Below are 25,383 nucleotides of genomic sequence, written 5' to 3'. Positions count from 1 at the left end.
CGTTAAGTTATTTTTAAAGGTAAAAATGAAAAAACATAATAAAACGCCGTCTGTGGGGATCGAACCCACGACCACGTGGTTAAAAGCCACGCGCTCTACCACTGAGCTAAGACGGCTTGTGCATATAGCCCATCCAAATTATTTATATCACTAATTTAATTGCGACATCTAATCTCTTGTATGCACTGGATTCTTCTGGTTCGTTAAACCCCAAACTTGCAGAACTTAATATTTTCCCTCTCCGCCACCATTGTCTAAAACCTTAACCTTTGCAGTATATAGAGGAGAAGAGAAGGTTGATTGGGAAATAATCAAAATACTTTCTTGAAATGGCAGTGCCAAAGGAACAGATAATGGATGTAAGGTCAGTGGTGGAAGCAGTTCAAGCTGCTGGAGATGATGTTGAGATTGATACCCCTCTTTATGTTGTTGAAAGCCTATGTATGCGATGTGGTGAAAATGTATCTACCTTCTTTCTCTTTTTGCCTTTTTCTGTTATCCAATGTTACTAGGAAAAGGAGTTTTTTTTTTTTTTTTTGTCTTTCTTGATGTTTTTTGTGTTGTTTGAGGAAAAGGGTAATCTTTATTTTGCTTCGTTAGAAATTTATTAAAGAGGTTGAAGAGATTATAAAACATGGGGAATTTACTTTAGCTGGTGAAAATAGAAGATTTAGTTGGTTAATTGATCTCTGTGTATGCTATAAAGTTACAGTTTTGATGAGATGTTGTGTTTCTGAAGTCTTTTCTTTTTGGGTTTAATTAATAGGGGAAAGGACAAAGAGTTGTATAGCTATTTTCTTCTTGAAATTACTGAAAAAGAATGATGAAAGGGTATTAACATGAAAGTATGCTGAAAATGTATGTGCTTCTTTCTCTTCTTTGCTTTTTCTGTCCTCCAAGGTTACTTGAGGAAAGGAGATTTTTTTTTTTTTTTTTTTTTTTTTTTTGTCTTTCTTGATGATTTTTGTGTTGTTTGAGGAAGAGGGTAAGCCTTTTTCTTTTTTTCTCTCGGTTAGAACGTTTACTAGAGAAGGTTGAAGAGATTATAAAACATGGGGAATTTACTTTAGCTGAAGAATGTAGAAACATTTGTTGGTTAATCTACTCTTACCGAGATTATCTGCTCTGCGTATGCTATAAAGTTACAATTTTTATGAGATGCCGTGCTCCGTAAGTCTTTTTTCTCTTTTCCAAGCTTACTTGAGGAAAGGAGTTCTTTTTTGTCTTTGTTGATTATTTTTGTGTTATTTGAGGAAAAGGGTAATTTTTTTTCTTCGTTAGAACGTTTACTATAGAAGGTTGAAGACATTATAAACATGGGGAATTTATTTTAGTTGAGGAATGTAGAAGCTTTTGTTGGTTAATCTACTTTTACTGATATGATATGTGTCTGCTATAAAGTTACAGTTTTTATGAGATGTTGTGTTTTTTAAGTCTTTTTTCTGTTTTCCAAGCGTACTTGAAGAAAGGAGTTTTATTTTTTCTTTCTTGTTGATTTTTGTGTTATTTGAGGAAAAGGGTAATCTTTTTTTGCTTCGTTAGAACGTTTACGAAAGAGGTTGAAGAGATTATAAAACATGGAAAGCTTGCTTTAGCTGTAGAATGTGGAAGCTTTTTTTGATTAATCTACGTTTACAGAGATTATCTGCTCTTGTATGATATAAAGTTACAGTTTTTATGAGATGTTGTTCGTCTTAAATCTTTTCCTTTGGTGGTTGGCTGGAGAAGGGACAAAGAGTGCTATAGCTTTTTTCTTCTTGAATTTACTGTAGAAGAACGAGAAAAGTTTAATAACATGAAAATATGCCGAAGTGAAGAATTCATATGCTTTGGTTTGTCTCTTTACTTCTTATACATGGTATTTATCTGAGTATTTTCTATGAAGTTAGCTTTTTGTTTAATATTGTGGTGCATTAAATTCCTTTTCCACTTTTGGGATTTTTTGTTAGAGCTACATTGGTGGAAAATGTGTTGTTTTTTTTCCGGCTTTATTGCTTTCGAGTTTTGTGCTTGTATCAGTTTTGTAGGGAAATATCAGCAGGATACTTCTCTTTGCCTAATGGTCTTATTGTTTCTGTTGACAGGGTACAACAAGGTTTCTCTTAACACTGATTCCACATTTTAGAAAGGTACTTGGCTTCCTCCTTCTCTTTCCTATAGTGCTGCCTAGCTTATGGTTGTAAGTTTTTGTTTTTTCATCCTAAACCAATTAAACCTTATCGGCAATTTTTGGACCAGAATTATTTTTGGCATTTGAAAACCTAAAAGAACAGCAGCATGTGGGATAGAAGTTATAGCTTCTTGAAAATTTGGAAAGAAAAAAAGGCGTGTTAGAAACCTTGTTTTCATTTGTGTGAGACCCTCTCTCTTTTGTATCAATGGTTGTCATTCTAAATGGTACATTGAATGTTCTTCCAGATATTATTGTCAGCATTTGACTGTCCACATTGTGGTGAAAGGTAAGGCATTTAATCTCCGAAGGCATTGGAAATTGGAGTAACTTTCAGCTCAATAACCTACTTTACCCTGTTTTCCTTCTCTTTTCATTTCCCTTCTAAAGAAATAATGAAGTGGAGTTTGCTGGTGAGATTCAGCCTCGAGGATGTTGCTATAGCTTGCGTGTTCCTTCAGGCGATCAAAAGGTATTTCCTCTATTGCATCTGTTGACGTTGTTATATGCTGTTAGATAAAGCAATAAGTTGCTATATACAATAGCGTCTGTAGTTCAACGGTTAGGATAATTTCCTTCCAAGCAATAGACGAGGGTTTTACACAGCCAGACGATGAGCACATTGCAAACTATTCTTTCGTGTTTTACTAAAGGATACCGTGTGCTCGTTGCATATAGTGGCATACAGAAATTTTTGGAGGGATACTTCAGTGGAAACCCCAAGTCAGTTTACGCGGAAAGCGCCAACGAAAAGACATAAGGTTGAATGGTGCACTTGGTTGAATGCTGATTTATTTATCCAGAGGAACAAAGATCTGTTCCCACTTAATATTTCCTTTTATAAGGGGATATTGCTCAGATGGTAGAGCGCTTGCTTAGTGTGCGAGAGGTACGGGGCTCGATACTCGATACCCCGCATCTCCACTTATTATTACAACCATTTTATAGTTCCGACCTTAGGTCAGTTGGTAGAGTGGAGGACTGTAGTTTGGAAAAACAGCTAACCCTTAGAAGAAAAAAGGAGTTGGGAAGAAGGACGAACAATGTATTCTTTATTGTGCTAATTGCAAATAGTGGCATACTGCAATTTTTGGAGGGATTTCTTCAGTGGAAACCCCAAATCAGTTTACGCGGAAAGCGACAAGGAAAAGACATAAGTTTGAATGGTGCACTTGGTATAAGGGGATGTAGCTCAGATGGTAGAGCGCTCGCTTAGCATGCGAGAGGTACGGGGCTCGATACCCCGCATCTCCACTTATTATTACAACCATTTTATAGTTCTGACCTTAGGTCAGTTGGTAGAGCGGAGGGCTGTAGTTTGGAAAAACAGCTAATCCTTAGAAGAAAAAAGGAGTTGGGAAGAAGGACGAACAATGTATTCTTTATTGTGCTCATTGCAAATAGTGGCATACAGCTATTTTTGGAGGGATTTCTTCAGTGGAAACCCCAAATCAGTTTACGCAGAAAGCGCCAAGGAAAAGACATAAGGTTGAATGGTGCACTTGTTTATTTATCCAGAGGAACAAGGATCAGTTCCCACTTAATACTTCCTTTAATAAGGGGATGTAGCTCAGATGGTAGAGCGCTCGCTTAGCATGCGAGAGGTACGGGGCTCGATACCCCGCATCTCCACTTATTATTACAACCATTTATAGTTCCGACCTTAGGTCAGTTGGTAGAGCGGAGGGCTGTAGTTTGGAAAAACAGCTAATCCTTAGAAGAAAAAAGGAGTTGGGAAGAAGGACGAACAATGTATTCTTTATTGTGCTCATTGCAAATAGTGGCATACAGCAATTTTTGGAGGGATTTCTTCAGTGGAAACCCCAAATCAGTTTACGCGGAAAGCGCCAAGGAAAAGACATAAGGTTGAATGGTGCACTTGTTTATTTATCCAGAGGAACAAGGATCAGTTCCCACTTAATACTTCCTTTAATAAGGGGATGTAGCTCAGATGGTAGAGCGCTCGCTTAGCATGCTAGAGGTACGGGGCTCGATACCCCGCATCTCCACTTATTATTACAACCATTTTATAGTTCCGACCTTAGGTCAGTTGGTAGAGCAGAGGACTGTAGTTTGGAAAAACAGCTAATCCTTAGAAGAAAAAACGGAGTTGGGGAGAAGGATGAACAATGTATTCTTTATTGTGTTCATTGCAAATAGTGGCATACACCAATTTTTGGAGGGATTTCTTCAATGGTAACCCCAAGTCAGTTTACGAGGAAAGTGCCAAGGAAAATAAGTAAGGTTGAATGGTGCACTTGCTTGGATATTGAGTTACTTATACAGAAGAATAAGGATACTTCCTTTTATAAGGGGATGAAGCTCAGATGGTAGAGCGCTCGCTTAGCATGCGAGAGGTGCGGGGCTCGATACTCCGCATCTCCACTTATTATTACAACCATTTTATAATTCTGACCTTAGCTCAGTTGGTAAGCATAGACTGTAGTTTGGAAAACAGCTAATTCTTAGAAGAAAAAAAGGAGTTGGGAAGTAGGATGCACAATGAATTCTTTATTGTGCTCTTGCAAATAGTGGCATACACCAATTTTAGAGGGATTTCTTCAATGGAAACCTCAAGTCATTTTACGCGGAAAGCGCCAAGGAAAAGAAATAAGGTTGAATGGTGCACGTTGAATGCTGAGTTATTTATCCAGAAGAATAAGGATCAGTTTCCATTAGGGGATGTAGCTTAGATGGTAGCTCGCTTAGCATGTGAGAGGTACGGGGCTCGATTCCCCTCATCTCCACTTATTATTAGAACCATTTTATAGTTCCGACCTTAGCTCAGTTGGTTGAGCGGACAGCTGTAGTTTGGAAAAACAACTAATCCTTAGAAGAAAAAAAAAAGTTGGGAAAAAGGGCGGACATTGAATTCCTTATATTTTTCTTCTGTATTATTTTAATACTGAGGTAGGCAGCCCAGTGGTCAAGGGTGTTCAAAGAGAGCAAGGTTCTCAAGTTTGATTCTGGCTGGTGTGGGTCTCTGTATGTCTTTATGACAAAAAACCCTTTAAGAATACGATCATACCAGCACTAGTGCACCGGATACCATCAGAACTCCGAAGCTTGGGTGAGTGTAGTACTAAAAAATATCAAGATATAAAAAAGAAAAAAAATTTACTATCTTTTCTCCAAGAAGTTCTCGGGCTGTTACTAAAGTAGCATAATGTCTTATTGCTATACGGCACATAGTTGAATGCTCATCTTGATTCTCCTTTTCTTTATTTCATGACAATAAAGTTTATTTTGGCAATGTTAGAAAGCTAGTAGGCCTGCATGATGCATATTTTTGTGAAATAAAGAATGTTATGCATCCTGGGCTAGTTTTAAGCCAATGATAATTTTGAGTTTAACTCTTCGCGATACTTGACTTACTGGTATTTTGAAACTGCAGATGCTCGACAGAACAGTTGTGAAGTCTGAAAGTGCTACCATCAAGGTACTTTAATTAAACTCTGTTGTAATTTGTTAGTGTCTTGACACATGCACTGTTAGTAAACCTCTTAAATCTCCATGTTTGATGTCGGCTGTATTTAATAGATAGAGACATACAGGAATAGAACATAATGTATATTTTAGATGGATTTAAATTGAGTAGGACCAAGACAGAATACTTGGAGTGCAGGTTCAGTGGCCTACCACGTGAGGCTGACGGGGAAGTGAGGCTTGGTACCCAGGCCATTCAAAAGAAAGGAGGTTTCAAGTATCTTGGGTCTATTATACAGGGAGATGGGGATATCGACGACGATGTTTCACATCGTATTGGTGCAGGGTGGATGAAATGGAGGCTCGCCTCCGGAGTGCTGTGTGATAAGAAAGTGCCGCCAAAACTTAAAGGCAGGTTCTACAAAGTGGTGGTTAGACCGACTTTATTGTACGGGGCGGAGTGTTGGCCAGTCAAGAAATTTCACGTTCAGAAGATGAAAGTCGCGGAAATGCGAATGCTGCTGTGGATGTGTGGGCACACTAGGAAGGATAGAATTAGGAATGAAGATATTCGAGACAAGGTGGGAGTGGCATCGGTGGAGGACAAGATGCGGGAAGCGAGGCTGAGATGGTTTGGGCATGTGAAGAGGAGAGACACAGATGCTCCAGTGCGGAGGTGTGAGAGGTTGGCTATGGACGGTTTCAGGAGAGGCAAAGGGAGGCCGAAGAAGTATTGGGGAGAGGTGATTAGACAGGATATGGCACAGTTTCAGCTCACCGAGGACATGACCTTAGATAGGGGGTTGTGGAGGACTCAGATTAGGATAGAAGGCTAGGTGGCTTATCCTTTGACCATAGTAGTTGTAGTTTTGCTCATTTGTTTATTACCATTTGATTTCTGCATTTGATTGCTACTTATATTTGTTGGGCCGTTGTACTTTGGTTATCTTATTTATCTATAGTAGTTAATGCTCCTTTCTTTCCGGACTGTTCTACCATGACTTTCTCGCTTTTGTTATTCCTTGTTTTCATATTATTTTCGATATGCTTGATCCTATCTGACCTTTTGTCTTGTTTTCCTCTCTTGTTCTTCTCTCTTGAGCCGAGGGTCTTTTGGAAACAGCCGCCCTACCTTTCAAGGTGGGGGTTAGGTCTGCGTACACTCTACCCCCAGACCCCACATGGTGGGATTATACTGGGCTTGTTGTTGTTGTTGTTGTTGCTTGTACTTCTTAGTGAAGGATCAACAAATTTTAATTAGGGTCCTAAGCAAGCTATCTTTTTCTGGAGTTACCCGTATACATATTTATTATGGTTGTGCTGTGCAGATCCCTGAACTGGATTTTGAGATCCCGCCTGAGGCTCAACGTGGATCATTGTCATCGGTATCTGCCTTTTTACTAGCTTGGCTTTTTAAAAAATTATCCTGTTTCACTATATGGTTTATGTTACGCCTTCATCTCAATGTTCCACTAATGCAATTTTAGGCATAAGTTGTTCAGATATCTTCATTCTTGTCTTCAAATTTTTTCTTTTACATCCTGATGGTGTGTGTTAGGATGTGGAGTTTATGATTTTGTGGGAGATTCAAAAGGCAAAAGGATGTAGGAGCAGTAGTTGTTTGTTCTCCCAGCTGCAAATACAGAAAACCTTAGAAACAGAAAAATACTTATGCTCGCCTCTTGTTATAATAAATATCTCTGTGCTACATTACAGATAGAAGGCATACTGGCTCGAGCTGCCGAAGGTCTGGAGGCCCTTCAAGATGAACGGAAGGTGGAGTTTTTCTATTGCTTTATAGGCTTACACGCTCTGGTTTTGTCTTTTTCTCTATATTTTTCGCATTCTGATATTTTCATCGCATGGTGTTGGCAGAAAGTGGATCCCCAGATGGCTGAAGCAATAGATCAGTTCTTGATAAAACTAAGAGCATGTGCGTCAGGAGATTCATCCTTCACTTTCATTCTTGATGATCCTGCTGGTAACAGCTTCATTGAGAACCCGTAAGAAACTCATTTCTTACAGTAAAAATGTTATGGCTTTTGCCTTGCCCAATCTAGTTATATATATTGGAGTGCTTCATGCCTGAAACTGAAAATATTGCTGATCAATAATACGGATGTATCATGGTACCATCACAGACATTAGCGGCATGCTGGATGCTGTTACCTGAAATTCTGAACTTTTTGGGGATGGATGAGTAGAACCAAAATACTTTTAGGGTTTAAATTTGGAACTAGCCATTAATCTTTCAAAAAAAAAAAAGCATTACTAAATGTGAATATATAGGCAGAACATATGCCATTAATACAGATCAAGAAATGATCACAGTCAAGTTTTAGAAGAATACTAGTCATTAGAATACAAAAACAACTTAAAAGATCCAACTTGAATGGTTATATATTGCCGTCTCTTTTTCCTTTCTGATCAAGGTTTTTGTTCTATAGAGTGGCTAAGAGTTTTGTTTTGCTGTGTGTTCTGATTAACGATTTAGTGGTTATTAAAAAAAATTTATCTTGTCCTTCAAAGAACAAATTTTCTTTCAACTCACATAAAATTAGGAAGTGAATTACTGAGTACGGCCCGGACATTGTGCAGTATTGTGTAAAGCAAATGTTTAAACTGGGGTAACGCCACCCTGCATAATAAAAATCAAGTAGATAATTAGGACAGTAATTGCTAGATGATAAGACTTGTTTAAGTGGTACTGCTATTGGTATTCCGTGTCGGACTAGTTGTCTTGGATACAAAACCTAAAACTAATCTTCTTTCTTCACTGGTGAATACAGGGTAGGGAAAGTAGCAATGATGAATCCCATTTCAAAAAAAAAAAAAAAAAAAAAAGAAGAAGAAAAAGAAGGTAGTAACGATGAATTGCAGGGGAAACAAAATAATGTTCAATTGTTGAAAACATACCGTGAGACCGCAGGTTTTAGGAAGGATAACTCTAGCAAGTAGGCTTCTGCATGTGGACCTTAATCACTTAAAATATGGGAAGTTTGAGGTGCAACGTTTACGCTTAATAACTTCTTCATCTAAAAATTTGAGTTTAAGTTGTAATGTGGCTGATCTTTTGCCACTACTCATCTGAAGGAGTTGCTTTTCTTTCTGGTGAACAATAAACAGAATTCTGTGTAGCCTAGCTTATGCGAACTGCCTTTGTTCATGAATCGATCAATTAATTAACTATGGCTCAGTGCAGGTTGGCTTTATGAATCCTCTGTATCCAATTTGCTCTTTTCATGTCTATTTCATCTCAAAACTGTGTTTGTTAATTTGACGGTAAAAAAGTACTCCCTCCATCCCAAAAAGATTGTCCTCTTTTGACTTGACACAAAATTTAAGAAATAAAGGAAGACTTTTGAAATGTGTGATCCAAAACAAGCCTTAGATATTTATGTGGCTGTAAATTATCTCATAAAGTTAAATTTATTCTAAATATAGAAAGGTGACAATCTTTTTGGGACACACTAAAAAGGAAAGGAAAACAATCTTTTTGGGACAGAGGGAGTATGAAGTTAGGTCCATTTCACTTCAAAAGCGTCTTTGTTAGTATGTGATTTATAAAACGTGCAAGCAGTAGCTTACTTGAGCTACACTACGTTTTAAGTATTATTGTTGACCTTATGCTTAGGTCAATGCTTATCTTACAGGTTAGCTCCATCTGCTGATCCCTCATTGAAAATCACATTCTATGAGCGAACTCCTGAACAACAGGCAGCTTTAGGGTATCTTGCTGACCCTTCACAGCTTGGAGGACAACGTGATGAGGTATCAAGTGAGGGGATAAATAATATTCCTCATCGACAACTAAATGAACCACATGGATCAGTTGGAGCAAGAGCAGGACGTCAGGCTATTGCTCAGGGTAACAGTGCAGAAATGGCTGAAGCTCTATTTCGATATTCAGCTCCTGAAGAGGTACGTCGACCTGGTGGGGTTTCTTACATATATCTGTCCCTTTTAAACTTTCTTTTCTGATAGCTTCCTCTTTTCGACAGGTGATGATGTTTCCATCAACTTGTGGAGCATGTGCTGCGAAGTGTGACTGTAAAATGTTTGTTACCAGTATCCTTTTCTACTTTTACACAATAGATAACCTCATGATTACTGCGCTCCTCCCTCACACGGTCCCTTGCTGCGAGATAGAAGGGAATATTAATAGTTGCAATTGTTGCCCATCTGCTGCAAGCTTTTTTGCTTCTATGGTATTGTTGAACTTGACCACTTAAAGATATTCCATACTTTCAAGAAGTAATAGTTATGGCATCCGCTTGTGATGCGTGTGGTTATCGCAACTCTGAGGTAATTGCTGTCATGTACTAGAAAAGAATAGCTTATGGAATTTTTATTGATGACATTATGCTCGTCTTTGCAGCTGAAACCTGGTGGTCCTATATCTGATAAGGGAAAGAAAATTACACTTCGTGTGGAAAACATTAAAGATCTAAGCCGTGATGTGATTAAGGTATAACTCTCCAGCCTGTATTTGGCAGAAATACTAGCTAATTTTTTGTTTTCTAGTTTTATTTTTGGTGATCTCATTCATTGTGCAACCTTCCCTGAAGGTGCAACATTTGATTTTACTTTTATATTTACTCTTATACTGCTATTTCGAAGACCATATTTAATAAATTTTCTATCTACTCTGTTGTTACTTGTCTCACATTTTTTTTTTTTTTTTTAATTAACTCTGTTATATTTGACTTTAGAAAGCATATTTGCGTACTGCTTTCACATGTAACATCTACTTCTCAAACTTTAAAGATCATGATCAATGAAAGCAAAGTAAAGCAAGGATGTAAAATTTCCAGCATGTTGGCATGAATGCCAAGATGCTTGGATCATCTTTGTTATATTCTTTCTCTTGTGGATTTGTTGATACTTGATACAGCATTTGAGAACATGCTTGAAGAACAAAGACGACACAGTATCCGAAAATGGAACGCATTTCATGCTTATAACCCAAGATTATAATAGCCACAAGTAAAAAAGCAATAAAATTACATGATGGGTGGCAAAGAAAAAACTAATGAACAAACGATATCAACTTCCAACTTTCCAACATCAGCTTTGAGAGAATTGTTTTTTCACGACACCTAAGGGTAAGGTTGTGACCTAGTGGTCAATGAAGTAGGTGAAAACTTTTGTGAGCAGGTTTCAAATCCCCGCAGAGATAAAAATAAGTGATGTCTTCCCGTCTGCCTAAACTTTGGTGGCAGAATTATCCGGTGTTTGTGGTGGTCGGAGGTTGCGGATACCCATTAGAATAGTTGAGTGTGCTGCAAGCAGGCTCAGACATAACCATCATCAAAAGAAAAAAAACTACAAGAGCGCCCCATACCTTGCCATTGCAGCAATGCAGAAGGATCCACTTTCTTCGCTGCTGTTTCTTCTGACCTTCATCTTTTTATCTGCAGCTGCTTCTTGTTCCACTTGGTAGTTTTGTTGCAGTGGCGCACTAGTTATATGCTGATCCTCTGTTGTCTTGACTAGGGTTATTCAGGATTTTTGTCCGTTTCCTTTCTCCTCATATTAGTGTTTGTTAGTTTTAACCCAAAAAAAAAAAGTTTCAAAATATTAGTGGTTTTGTTGTGAATTCTGTGCTTTAATACTGATTGGATTCAAGTATTCAACCCAGATGCTCATAATTTAATTTATTTAGTAAAAAGAATAAGAAATGGAATGAGAGGAATAGCATCAAGATCATGTTCAAGAGTAGGCATCTTGACAGTATCAGACTTCTATTTGCAGTACCTCCATCCCAAGTGTTGAGCCCTAATTGTCTTGAATCTGCTTGATATTCCGCATGTTACAAATAGGGAAAAGTGTGTTTAACGGCTTGGACCTATCTCTGTTTCTTTGCATTCTCTGACTCCAAATTGTTGTTTTGTATTTACCAGTCGGATAGTGCTGGGGTGGAAGTTCCTGAGCTTGAGTTAGAGCTTACTAGTGGTACTTTGGGTGGAATGGTGACGACAGTTGAGGGTTTAATCACAAAGATCAGCGAAAGTGAGTATCTTCTTTTACCTTGTTTTTTTCTCCTTTTCCTTGTTTCACTTTCTTGGACAACAATATCGATTATTTCGATACTTCAATTTTCAAACTCACCGAAAGTCGAACTTCAGTTGAACACTGTAGATTAGTCGTCGTATTTAAGACTCTTTACATGTTTCTGATTTCTTCTTTCGTTTATTTTGCTCCCGTTAACTGAGTGATTTTTTGTGTCAAATGGCATTTGTCTAATCAATATCTTGAGTTGCGCGAATACTCTGATTAGTTTACATGGACTACTGAATCTGAATGACCTATACTTTCGTGGTGTTTGTAGTTGATCTTTTTTTATTTCCGTCATTTAAACATCCTCTTGGATGAACATTTTCTTTTAAATGTAGGTCTTGAGAGAGTACATGGATTCACATTTGGTGACAGTCTTCCCGAAGACAGGAAGAGCAAGTGGTTGGATTTCCGAGCAAGACTAGACAAGGTAAATGTGGAGAGATACCTCCTTACTTGCTATATCACATATTTTAAGCTTATATGTGATTTCCGTATTAAGAATTTCATATCTATTCAAGATTTTGAGATCTGAATCATCTGGTTCTCCGAATATGTTAATGGAAAATATTTACCAATATGCCTCAATTACCTCTAGTCTTCTTCGGAGGAGCTATTTTAGGTGGTTGTAACCATTTTTGGTCCGTGACTGAGATGTAAAGATACAATCCGTATTTCCAAATACAAGACTCCTTTTAACTTTCCTCTATATAACTCCATTCCAAGACATATTTATTTAATATATTTTTTGTAATCATTTCAAACATTCCACAGCTTTTGAACTTGGAACAACCTTGGACATTGATCATCGATGATGCACTTGCAAATTCTTTTGTTGCACCTGCTACCGATGATATCAAGGATGACAAACAGTTGAAATGTAAGTCATTTTTGCAGCTCCAGAGTAGTTCAGGCAAAACGGTCCTCGAATTGTTTTAATAATATGCTAATATGAAATTTCAATGGGAAACAAGTCGATGGCTGGTTAGCTTCATGCTTTTAGGTTCGCACATAAGGTCATCATTTGTCTTTCATGTCTTTTGATTCTACCTATTTGTAAAGTTTGTACTGGGATATTTTTATCGGTCAGAATTGAGCAAATCCAACCCACACCAAAAAAAAAAAAAAAAAAAGAGGGTGCGGCTTGAGACGAGAGAAAGGAGGAGAAACAACCTCAGACAGATGAGAAAATTTGCGCTAAAATAAGAATCGAATGGTTTAGTTATAACTTTTGCCAAAATGCCCCCTCCTCCCCAAGTTTTCCGCTTAAGTGATATTTCTGTGATTTCTTTTGGAAATATTGGGGAAGAAACCCGAAGTTTGTGGATCTTTTGCTTTCCCTCTTTTACATAAACCCCCTTCAATTGACGATAGACATGTTAAATTTTGCTCATTTGTGAACATATCACAACATTACTGCAGATGAAGAGTACGTTAGATCATTTGAGCAAAACGAGGAGTTGGGTCTTAATGACATGGACACCGCCTCGGCTGATGCTGCTTACACTTCTGCAGACGCTGCACCCAATGAGAATGCTGATAAGTGACGATTTTGTGGTTATCAGTATTTACTTATATTTGCTCTGGCCTTATAATCTAAGGTTTGAGCTTCTTTTTGCTCCCTATGTAGTTCTGTTTCTCTTTATAGCTGTAAACTTTCCAGATTATCGCTTGCTTTTGCGTTGGGACATGGGCTGACCTCGTTTCAGCATTGTTGATCATGAATGGCTGACCTCGTTTCAGCATTGTTGATCATGAATGATGAATTATCATATACGTATTTCTTGTATTAATACGAAATGAAATGTAGTTTATTGGCTTATTTAACGCAGTTCAGAACTATTAACAGTTGCAATGGTTTAAAAGATAATTTGCAAGGGGCCTTTGACCCAAAGTTGTGAAAGACAAGTTTGGATTTCTGAAAGACAAAAACACCTACCCCTCCACGAGGAGGGGGGAAAAAAAGGAGAAGAAACAAGTGTATTACTTGTAAATATCATGCAAACGTAGATTCCAAAAAACTATATTGATGTATTATTCTTACTGTGCTACAAAGTAAATTTTTATCTATTATCTCGACACTGGATATCAAGCTCTCACTAATTGAAATAAGTCTTTGTCACCAAAATGGCAAAAGCACTCCAAAGGGAAAATGAAAAACATAGTAAGCAAAATGCTGACGAAATTCATAGACGTCTCTTATTTAGGATTTTTAAGTTGAACATCATTATATTCACTATTTATGAACAGGTATAATTTTTTTTTCAAGAAAAGAATATTTCGCTATAAATAAGTTGTAATGTGAAGATTATAGACGTAAGACATTACCAGTTCCACATATTCTCTACTATTGTATAATTTCCTCCTTCATGATCATGAATTCAAGATTAATAAATGTTCATTATAGTTTGACCCACCCCTTCCAACCGGAAGAGAAAAAGATAATCACCGATGGATAAAGAGAGCAAGATAAGGGTACGTGTTGCTTAATTGTTTCTACTATGGTACGTAGACACTTTTTTGTGAACGAAAATTGTACATCTGAATCACGTGTCTGCCGCATCCTCCGCAAATAAAAGCAACAAAAAATGGATAATGATACTTTTCTTTTAAAAAAAAAAACAATAATAATTTTTTTTTTAAAAGCTAGGTGTATTTCGATTGAGTTCTGGCCTAGATAAACTTGAAGATGTCAAATTCTGCTATATAAACGATATATCTCCGGTCACATCTCGCAAACAAATTACAGATAACCTGCATTGAATTATCTGCATCTACTATTTGCATCAAAATAAGGCGATCATAAATGTAGTCTTTGCATAAGTTTTGTTGTGACAGCATGGCATGTGTATTTTGCATAAGATTTATCACTGAGTTGTGGTTAATCAACGTATATGTGCGTCTACCGAGATTCATCATTTAATAGTGGTATAATTAACATAATTTAGTGCATGACAGGATAAGTATGTGAAATTATTCCTTTGAATTTCTAATATTGAATTGCTTTTCCTAATAAATAAAAAATGAGTGATCGTAAAAAATAAATTAAAAGTTGTTTATAATCGTAACAAAATTGTACTATGTATTCACATTTCCCAATATTCGTTTTTTTTCCTGGAAATTTCCAATAATTTGTCCTTTTCTTGTAATTGTTTCAGAAACCCACTAAAATCATCTCTTTTTGCTCAAATCTATAATCAATTATAATGTACTTCATTAATCATAGGGTAATTGCATTTCTAGTTTTCTGCTATAATAAATCAATTGGTCAAGGGGTCACATGTTTGTCGAAAAGCATTCAATTTAATATATTTTTAGTTAAAGAAAAAAGAAGAAAGAAATACCTGCTAAGTGCTAATGCATTACAAATGAAATTAAAATAATAGGAGCACTTCAATCATTTCAAGTTTACGTTTTGCTTTCCGTCCTTTAAATAAAGCAATGATGATGACACTATTCCTTTTTTGCTTTATAAAACTTCAATCAGGTAATGCTAGAGTTTTTTTTTTTTTTTTTTTATATATCAATCACTCTGTGTTTAATAAAACGTAATTTTCGACACTATCATTATTTTTCAAATCAGTAAAGAGAACTTTTGAACATGTAATAATTGAGCAGCATCATAGACGTAATATCCTTCATTTAGAATCAAAATCCCCCCGATCATTCCTCAAATTTCAACAAATATCAAATTGGTAGTTGATTGGCAAATTTACCTTTTAGTATTTTTTAAATTGGAAGACAATTTGGTACTACAATTATAAACAATCAAGGACATACATAACAATTCAACAAGCTAGCATATTTTTTTGCTAATATAGAATAACAACTTAAGACAAAATAAAATTTCTATATATTAGACCGCAGCTATCACACATTAGAAACACTTACTTTTGAGATATAAACAACATTAGTTTTCCAACAAATAGTTCTAATCTAGGGATGTCACATGGAGAAAACATTATTTCTTACAAAATAATCCAACTTGAATACCTAACATCTCAATTTAATCCGGCTCTTGGAAAAGGTAATGGTAAGACTAGCTAAATGGATTTCCACTAGTAGTATATAACAACAGTATCCAAGAAAAAAAAATGATATATCTAAAAATCCTCACCAATCACTGTTGTATCTTTTCTGCTTGATATAGCCAATAGTTATTATATGTCAAAGAGTGGGCCACTACTTGTTCATTCCATGTTTTTTACTGTCTCGTTATATTTCTTGAGGTTACGCCATATTCCAACTACTACTGGAGCTTAAAAAAAAAAAAAAAAGTAAAAATTGTGATGACCAAGATGTCCTTAGCAACTTCCTTGCTTTTGTGTGCTTTCCTTATCTTAATCTTGCAGGTTTGTCTCCATCTCGAAGTTTCTTGCATGTTATTTAGATGGATTTAGCAAATTGGCTTACCTTACACTGCTTTGATGAATTATGAATTAACCTTTTGGTATTTGTTGAGGAAGATCAAAGACAGTTAGTTATGTATTTTCTTGGACTTTGTTATGCTTTAGTTCAGCTTTGACTTGAGCAAAATCTTAGGAAATCTTGAATTTTAATTGATTTTCTTTTTTACTAGTGTAAAAGAGAGTACATGTTGACTTTGTTTTTGCAGTTTCAGGGATTATGCTGAGCTAAAGTACTATTTTTTTGGTTGAAAACTAGTCCTCTTGTAAAATACTATTGTCATGGATTCAGTTATCTCTGATGCTATCGATTACCATAGCTAGTAGCCGTTGTTTTAATTGAACAGATGTGATTATAGCTAAGGTTCATGTCCAACTGGTAGCTAATAATTGTAAGGCAAGATTCACTTGCATTACTCACCTGTAGACTTTGTGGCTGTGTGTTTGATGAATACAAGAAAAAAGAGAAAGATCTGTTAGTTAGTATAAGGAAGAGGAGCTATGGAGTATTATGACTAGGAAATTAAAAGTTTATTTAAAATAACCTAGAGTGAGAACAGTGTTCTGCTGTGAGATTTGCTTGAAAATGGTAAGTAGAGGAGTAGGAAAAGGGGAAAAAGAAGAAGAAATAAGTGGACTGTGTACAAGTTCTGCTTGCTCAACCAAATAGATAGCCTATGTAAATCCACTTTAAAACCTATGATGCTTTTGTAACATATATTCACATTAACCTTCCAGGTTACAAGGATTTATAAGGTTTATACTAAGAATTATAAATGTTTTCCATCTTGCTTAAAAATTGAGACCTTTATTCTTGGTCATGTAACTTAGTGGAGCTGGAGTTGCAAGCCTATTCTCAAAAAGTTTATTTTATGTCGTTCATTGATGAACACAATTGCTATATCTATCATTTGTTCTTATGGAAATTATAGCAGGTTGTTGCAGAGAAGCCAAGATCTGAAGCTAAAGGTGAATCTGCAATCCTTCAGGTATACCCTTCTGTTCATGATTCACTTATAAGATGTTATACTCCCAGTGGCGGAGCCAGAATTTTCACTAAGGGGGTTCAAAATATAAAAAGTAAGAAACGAAGAAGCCAAGGGGATTCAACATCTACTATTTATACATAAAAAATAATTTTAACCCTGTGTATACATGGTAATTTTTTGCCGAAGGGAGTTCGGGTGAACACCCTGGCCACCACTTGGCTCCGCCCATGTATACCCCTTGTTCCTTTCAATTTAAAACTGAGAGAGATTTTTGGATAATCATGTAGGAATCAATCATCAAAGAGGTTAATGAAAATTCCAAAGCTGGATGGAAAGCTGCATTCAACCCTCGTTTCTCGAACTTCACAGTAAGATCTTTATATATTTCTAACCAATAACAATTATAGTTCCTTATAGAGGGATATCTCATCCTTCCCCACTCCTGTTTTCACAGGTTTCCCAATTCAAGCGCTTACTTGGAGTTAAGCCCCCAAGAGAGGGTGATCTCAAGAGCATCCCTATTTTAACTCATCCAAAACTTATGGATTTACCAAAAGAGTTTGATGCACGAACAGCTTGGCCTCAGTGTAGCACTATTGGAAGAATTCTCGGTCAGTTTCTTCATCTTATTGCTTAGACCTTTTATGCTATATTCCTATCAGAAGAATGCTGATGTTTTCCATATTTTACATTGCAGATCAGGTGACTGCTCTTGCTACTAGTCTCGCTCTTTTCCTTCTTCCTCTAAAGCCAAATGCTCTATAGTGGTTTTGATCCTATATATTTCAGGGACATTGCGGTTCTTGTTGGGCTTTTGGTGCTGTTGAATCGCTTTCTGATCGTTTCTGTATTCATTAGGGCTTGGTCAGTTCATGTTAATCGAAGAAACACTTGTTTTTGTCTCATTTCAACCATGGTTGTTGATGATTTACTTTGGATGTGTGATGTAGAATATATCTCTATCCGTAAATGATGTATTAGCATGCTGTGGCTTTTTATGTGGGGATGGCTGTAATGGTGGATCTCCCATATCAGCATGGCGATACTTTGTCCGCAAGGGCGTGGTCACAGAGAAGGTAAATAATATTCTTCTCGACGTAGAATCACCTCAGAGAGATATGCTCAACGACTCATAAGTTAATAATAACTCGTTCTTGCAGTGTGACCCTTACTTCGATAATATTGGATGTTCTCACCCGGGTTGCGAACCTACATATCCCACCCCACAGTGTCATAGGAAGTGTGTTAAAGAGAATCTACTGTGGAGTAAATCCAAGCATTTCGGTGTCGATGCATATGGACTCAGCTGGGATCCATACAGTATCATGGCTGAAGTTTACAAGAATGGACCAGTTGAGGTTGCTTTTAATGTTTACGAGGTAAGAAGGATAAGTATCTATTCTGTGAAACTTGTGTGGGATTTACTGGCAAAATACTTTAAAGTACAACACCTATCTCTTAGCACAAAATAATAACATAGTTGCTTGGTGATGTAAGGGTCAATATTTTCCCCTCCTAGAATAAGGATTTGTTGGAATTGGTTATATCCATTATTTTCTCTTTTCCTTAGCTAGGGTTCCCTTTACTCGATGACTTGAAAATTTTCGTCGATCACAGGATTTTGCTCACTACAAATCGGGAGTTTACAAGCACGTAACAGGGAATTATATCGGAGGCCATGCTGCTAAGCTCATCGGATGGGGAACTAGTGAGCAAGGAGAGAACTATTGGGTATGTTGTAACTATAATCTATTTAAGACTATGTTAACTTATCAGCAGTTAATCACCTTCTTTTTTTATTTTCTGCAGCTTATTGTGAATTCTTGGAACAGAGGCTGGGGTGATGTATGTCCTTCGATTTATACCATATGTACTTTCACCACTTTATATGAGCAAGAGTTTTAATATCTCTATAAGCTTCTTGTCTGAGTGTATGTATATTTGTGTATGGCAGGATGGTTACTTCAAGATCAGAAGAGGAACAAATGAGTGTGGCATTGAATTTAATGTGGTTGCAGGATTGCCTTCAGCAAGAAATCTGAATGTGGAACTTGATGATTCTTTCCTTGAAGCCTCAATGTAAAATGCTACTTCTTCAACTAGACACTACATAATACTACCAAAGTCTATGAAACTGGGGAACCAAAATTATTGTAAAATACATCTTCATCTCATGGATTTAATTGGCTGTACGTTTCTAAATTTCCACTATGGATTACCCGTCTAAGTGTAGCCCGAATTCGAATTTAGTCGGGCTCCAATGCAGATATCTAACACCGAGTCGGAAACATAAAAAGCACAAGTGTCCCTTCGGGGACAGCCGATAAAAAAGATCACCAAGGTTTTACAGAAAGATTTTAACTCTTTTATTGTTTCTGTTGTTAGTGTTTTGTTAAATTAGATAAAAGGTGGTCACGTTCTATAAACTTCAAAAGTTATTTCTGCTCACCAAAATATAAAAGAGAGAAGAATAAACTGGCCTTCATAGTATTAATAAAACAACCACCATGAAGATTTGTTATTCTGTGAAGATGCGCTCAAAAAAATGAAGTTTATTGGGTAGCTTATGAAATTAACATGTCTATTTAACTTTTTCTAATGTACCAAAAAAAGGAGAGAGAAAAAGATAAAAACATTATTAGTGGAAAAGAGATGAAAAGTAAGGGCATATGAAATTAACATGTCTATTTAACTTTTTCTAATGTACCAAAAAAAGGAGAGAGAAAAAGATAAAAACATTATTAGTGGAAAAGAGATGAAAAGTAAGGGCATATGAAATTAACATGTCTATTTAACTTTTTCTAATGTACCAAAAAAAGGAGAGAGAAAAAGATAAAAACATTATTAGTGGAAAAGAGATGAAAAGTAAGGGCATATGTTGTTTTATACCTCCTCTCTCCTAAAGGAGCGGTCATTTTTCCTTTTTTGAGAATTAATTCAACAAATTTTTTAAATTAAATTAGATTAAATTAACTCAATTTTTACGAATTTAAAATAGGTTTTTAAAAATTATATGAAGTAATACAAGTTGCAACATTTCTAATGTTAATTTGATGAAACACATATTAAAATATGAATCAAAATTTATATGATTTAACTTTCGAGAGGTGAAATATGACAACTAATTTGGGAGAGAGAGTAATTCCCTTTGCCATAGCGGGACTTATTTGTGAAGGAAAATTGTACACCTGACTCACCTATCCACTACACTGTCTACACACCAAGGGAAACAAAAAGAAAATAGTTTGAATATTTGTAAATCACTGAATTTGGAAAGGATGAAACGTGACTTAATCAAATTCTATAATGTTAGCATAATACTACGTCTTCTGTCACATCTCACAATTACAGATAAGCAAAACTGATGTTATCCCTTAGAATTTCACGATATTGATTGAGTTGAATAATAGTTGGAATAATTCATACTTCTAGAAATCCACTTTTCAAATATGTTTTGGGTTAAATATCATTTATTTTTACATTTCATTCACTTTATCAAATTGTTTATCCAGCTTGTTACAGCATTTTATGACCTTAACGAAACAAAAATTAAAATTCTTTAATATATAGAAGTTCAATTTTCAAAATAGTCAAGAAGTTTTTTTTTTTTTTAAGAAAGGTTTACTGAATCACTAATTAAAAGATAAACTAATAGCTTTATAAAAATAAAAAATCGGGGCATACCATCAAAGATCGGGGTGGCTTCAATTTCTAAGTCAATTTTGGGAGCTATGTTGATTTTTACTAATGATAATTATCTATTTACTTTTTACTAAAATTGTCTTTAATTTTTACCCTTGACTTATTATCTTATTCTAGTTTTAGTTCCTATTTAAGGGCAATATCGACTACGATACACATGTAAGGTCCGTGTGCGACCAAAATTAGTGGAGCTATGTATAGCGAAGGGGTCCAAATGAATTTTTTTCACCAAAAAATTGTCCTGTATGCATAAATGAAAAGAATTATGTATATATAACCTGTTATATTTGTTTTATACCAAAAAAAAAAAACTTTTAGCTGTATTAATCTATTAATCTCCTTATTAAAAATTTTGGCACTGCCATTATGGAAGAAAGAGAGAGAGGGGATTCAGTATTGCTTGTAAAATAATCTTAACTAGAATACCTAACACTCCAACTTGAACTGGACTTTTGGGAAAGGTGAAACAGTATAACTTGATCAAATTCTTTCATCCAAAAATATCTTATAAAACCGCCAGTAGGCAGTAGCCATCATCTTCTGTTTGATAAGGCCATCATTTTTATAAGTCATAGAATGGGCCAATCAAATTGATTGTTACTCTCCTTTTCTTCTTTTTCTCTATCTATAGACTATATATACCTTTAAGATTCCTCCATTTCAACACCACAATTGGAAAGCTCAAAAAGAAGCTAAAATGGCCATGACTTTGAAGTCTTTAACAACTCGTTTGTTTTTGGGTGCTTTCTTTATCCTTATCTTACAGGTTTGTTTCTTGATTCTTTGAACCTGTCTTTAGTATTTTTTATAATGATCTTTTGTGGCTAGTTCTTGGCTATTGAATTGATGATCTTGTTTAGATGGATTTAGCTGATGGTTTAGTTTATATAGCTTTTGATGATTACATGGTTGTTTTGGATTCATGTGCTTTAGTTCAGCGTTGACTTGAAATCTTGAATTTTAATGATTACCTAATAGAAAAAGAGAAGTATAGACATGTTTCTGCAGCTTCAGTATTAACATAGGCGGAGCTAGGAATTTTAGTTATGGGTTTTGAATCATAATTCTTTTTATTTATTGAGTTCTAGATATATTATTTATACATATTAAATTGAATTTTTCCAGTACAAATATAAGGTTTGAGCCTAAGCTATCGGGTTCTACCTAACCATAACTGGTTCTGCCCCTGTCAGTATATGGTTTGATGCGACATACTTATGAATTAGCTAACTTACATGGTTCTTTATATACAGTGGCGGGCTAAAATATTCACTGAGGGGAATCAAGTATAACGAAATAAACATATAAAGAAGTCAAGGGGATTCAAGATATAATATATATACATAAATTCTTTGCCTGTATATATACATGAGTCTACATGAGAGAAAGTATTGCTTCATAGAGAAATACAGAAAGGGGGGAGAAGAAGAGAAATGGAGTAGTGAACTAGTCACAACTTCTGCTTCTATGATTCATCATATTTTTCCATGTTATAGTGCTTTAAGCATATGATGTATTTGCTACATATGTCTTTCAAAAAAACAAATCCAGGCTGAGTATTATGATGTTGACAATATGAATTGTATAAGTGGCTCATCTTGATTAGAGTGAAGCCCTTTAGTTCTTCGTTTGTCACAGCGTCATACCTTTGTTCTTGAGTTGCAACTCTGTTTTCTAAAAGCTTTTAAGTTATCTATTGATGAATAGAATTACTGCGTTCTTATGGAAAGCAGGTTGCTGCAGAGAAGCCAATATCTGAAGCTAAAGTTGAATCTGCAATCCTTCAAGTATGCTCTTCTGTTCAGGATTCAAGAAGATGTTATTGTCATTGTGCTCAGGTCAATTTTTAAACTGAGACTCAATTTTTGAATGATAATGCAGGACTCGATCGTCAAACATGTCAATGAGAACCCCAAAGCTGGATGGAAAGCTGCATTCAACCCTCAATTATCGAATTTCACGGTGAGACCATCATATAGCTAAAGAATTTAGCTTCTAAACACGGACAGTGTAAAAGAACTTTTACACTATCATGCCACCTAAAAGATAACTACCAATAACTTTCTATAAAAGTAGGATCAGTAACCTTGAAAATAATTCAAGTTTATATACACGGAAAATATGAATTTATAATTATGTCAATATTTGGTTGTCACAGGTCTCCCAATTTAAGCGTCTTCTTGGAGTTAAGCCTGCAAGAGAAGGTGATTTGGAGGGAATTCCTGTTGTAACTCATCCAAAACTTAAGGAGTTACCAAAAGAGTTTGATGCACGAAAGGCATGGTCTCAATGTAGCACAATTGGAAGAATTCTGGGTTAGTTACTTCACTTTCTTGCTCGGTCTTTTCGAGATATAATTCTATTATAGTGATGCTAATGCTTTCCATCTTTGCACATCAATCACCGGGACAAATTTGCATCACAGATCAGGTGAATATCTTTCCATTATACGCACTAAATGGCACATTCCAGGTTCTCTCTAGTGGTCTAATCCTATATATTTCAGGGACATTGCGGTTCTTGTTGGGCTTTTGGTGCTGTTGAGTCGCTATCTGATCGTTTCTGTATCCATTATAACTTGGTAAATTCTGTCGAACCATGTGACTGCCTAACTTAAACTGTTTGAAATGACATACTTTTATTTACTTATATCTTAGCAAGTGACCACCACCTCATCTTAGCGCAAAACGCTTGTGAATTTTTACTGTAGTTATGGTTACTGACGTTAACTTTTGATGTGTAATGCAGAGTATCTCTCTGTCTGTAAATGATGTCTTAGCATGCTGTGGCTTCTTATGCGGGAGTGGTTGTAATGGTGGATATCCTATATCAGCATGGCGATACTTTAAACGTAGGGGAGTGGTCACAGAAGAGGTAAATGATGACTTATTGTAAAAACGTCTAGAGTAATGTGGCTCTTTATGATCAATCGCTAACAAATTAAGTTTATTCTGGCAGTGTGATCCTTACTTTGATAATGAGGGATGTTCCCACCCTGGTTGTGAACCTGCATATCCCACCCCAAAGTGTCATAGGAAGTGTGTCAAGGAGAATCTACTATGGAGGAAATCAAAACATTATAGTGTCAATGCATACAGGGTCAGCCATGATCCTCAAAGTATCATGGCAGAAATATACAAGAATGGACCGGTCGAGGTCTCTTTTACTGTATACCAGGTAACAAGGAGAAGGAAGAGTGTAAAGTTCTAGTATTTGTTAATTATGTGAGAACAGTTTTCATACAAGACATGGTCTGACCTGGTAACCTTAATAACAGTTTGCAAATAGCTGTTATTGTCTCTTTTTATTAGCAACGCTTTCTGGTGCTAGATGACTTAAAACCCTTTTTGTCGATTACAGGACTTTGCTCACTATAAGGCAGGAGTTTACAAGCATGTAACTGGGCAAAGTATGGGAGGCCATGCTGTTAAGCTTATCGGATGGGGAACTAGTGAGCAAGGAGAGGACTATTGGGTATGTCAATATGTTCAATTTATGGTCTTTTATTTTCTATTTAAAATCATATCATTTTGACAGAATTTGATCACCTTTTTATTTCTTCTTGCAGCTCATTGCTAATTCTTGGAATAGAGGCTGGGGTGATGTATGTCCTTGATTTTCTCCCTATGCTCTCACCATTTATATGAACAAAAAGTCCTTAACCATTGACATCCTAACTTCTTGTTGAAGACTTAAACTGACCTATATCTGTACGAATTTAACTTATATATACTGACATCGTATATAGGTAACACTGATAGTTAAAGATTACTATAGACAGTTATATGTTGTTGTATGTCATTTTAACCTGATTGCTTAAACAAATTGTACATTATCCGTGCACATAAATTGAATTCTATTTTTATAAGCTTCTTCTCTAAATGTGAATGTATATCTTTCCATGATGACAGGATGGTTACTTCAAGATTAGAAGAGGAACAAATGAATGTGGCATTGAACATAATGTGGTGGCAGGATTGCCTTCAGCAAGAAATTTGAATGTGGAACTTGATGATGCTTTCCTTGATGCCTCAATGTAAAATGCTATTTCTTCAACTAGACACTACATAATACTAGCAGTAATATATGATGCGGGGACGAGAAAAACTTATGAACTTGCATATTTATCTCGTCGATTTAATCTGTATAATAATTCATAATTAATACTTGTTGCAATAGTCACTTTTCAGTTTTCAATTTTATGACTTAAGAATAATTTTATTTGTTACTAATAACTAAGGTTGGGGACTAGGCTACGAGCTGAAACAGTGAGCATGGCTGCCAATTGCCATGCCATCCCATCCGAGTTGTTCACACAAGTTACACAATTTTCTATAACAACTTTGGTGCAAGGTTAGAAAAAACATAAATTATACAAATGGTAATTTCTACTAATTTTACAAGATTTTTAAAAAAGAATAAACGTTTCTTATGTGTACAAAATGTGAAATATTCTCTACCTTCTCAAGTATTTCGGATTATTTCTCGTTTAGGAGTTTCGAGTTTCGAAAGGTGCATATTTGAAATTTTTATACAAAAGATTTTTTAATAGACAATTTCAAGCTAGTTGTGGTTGATTGTATGAATGCGTGCATTCATATCACTCGGTGTACTTTCATATCAATCCAACATT

The 25,383-nt window shown here is 35.8% G+C and overlaps 2 protein-coding genes, 4 non-coding genes and 1 pseudogene across 9 annotated transcripts; 6 read left to right on the top strand and 1 right to left on the bottom strand.

Moving 5' to 3' along the window:
- Nucleotides 1–44: 44 nt before the first annotated feature.
- On the bottom strand, nt 45–116 carry TRNAK-UUU (transfer RNA lysine (anticodon UUU)). Its single transcript has one exon. It is a non-coding gene; the product is annotated as a tRNA-Lys (tRNA).
- A 55-nt stretch (nt 117–171) lies between these two features.
- LOC132621153 (uncharacterized) lies at nt 172–13,475 on the top strand. Of its 4 annotated transcripts, XM_060335309.1 has the most exons (16): nt 176–461; nt 2,085–2,129; nt 2,419–2,459; nt 2,561–2,642; nt 5,565–5,609; nt 6,925–6,981; nt 7,313–7,372; nt 7,472–7,599; nt 9,250–9,517; nt 9,598–9,664; nt 9,831–9,901; nt 9,975–10,064; nt 11,500–11,608; nt 11,992–12,083; nt 12,428–12,533; nt 13,076–13,336. In XM_060335309.1, the coding sequence occupies exons 1-16, from the start codon at nt 330–332 to the stop codon at nt 13,198–13,200; spliced, it is 1,518 nt and encodes a 505-aa protein (XP_060191292.1). In that variant the 5' UTR covers nt 176–329; the 3' UTR covers nt 13,201–13,336. The 4 variants fall into 4 exon arrangements, with proteins under 4 accessions (XP_060191293.1, XP_060191291.1, XP_060191292.1 ...); XM_060335308.1 differs by lacking the exon at nt 12,428–12,533 and having other exon boundaries at nt 173–461; nt 13,076–13,475; XM_060335311.1 differs by lacking the exons at nt 176–461; nt 12,428–12,533 and adding an exon at nt 1,041–1,170 and having other exon boundaries at nt 13,076–13,475.
- Nucleotides 2,774–2,890, top strand: LOC132625280 (U5 spliceosomal RNA). Its single transcript, XR_009576722.1, has one exon. It is a non-coding gene; the product is annotated as a U5 spliceosomal RNA (small nuclear RNA).
- TRNAA-AGC (transfer RNA alanine (anticodon AGC)) lies at nt 3,352–3,424 on the top strand. The gene has a single exon. It is a non-coding gene; the product is annotated as a tRNA-Ala (tRNA).
- Nucleotides 3,730–3,802, top strand: TRNAA-AGC (transfer RNA alanine (anticodon AGC)). The gene has a single exon. It is a non-coding gene; the product is annotated as a tRNA-Ala (tRNA).
- Nucleotides 13,476–13,780: 305 nt separating the features above from the next.
- Nucleotides 13,781–19,271, top strand: LOC132624454 (cathepsin B-like protease 3; annotated as a pseudogene).
- A 1,885-nt stretch (nt 19,272–21,156) lies between these two features.
- Nucleotides 21,157–24,947, top strand: LOC132621157 (cathepsin B-like protease 2). The gene is made up of 11 exons (XM_060335314.1): nt 21,157–21,516; nt 22,484–22,537; nt 22,632–22,712; nt 22,909–23,065; nt 23,176–23,180; nt 23,257–23,331; nt 23,499–23,624; nt 23,709–23,927; nt 24,111–24,224; nt 24,319–24,354; nt 24,662–24,947. The coding sequence occupies exons 1-11, from the start codon at nt 21,448–21,450 to the stop codon at nt 24,788–24,790; spliced, it is 1,065 nt and encodes a 354-aa protein (XP_060191297.1). The 5' UTR covers nt 21,157–21,447; the 3' UTR covers nt 24,791–24,947.
- Nucleotides 24,948–25,383: the final 436 nt, after the last annotated feature.

The sequence above is a fragment of the Lycium barbarum genome, chromosome 12, assembly GCF_019175385.1.
Source record: "Lycium barbarum isolate Lr01 chromosome 12, ASM1917538v2, whole genome shotgun sequence".
Classification (NCBI taxonomy): Eukaryota; Viridiplantae; Streptophyta; class Magnoliopsida; order Solanales; family Solanaceae; genus Lycium; species Lycium barbarum.
Note: the sequence above shows the minus strand (reverse complement) of the source record. Positions and strands in the feature narration are given on the sequence as shown.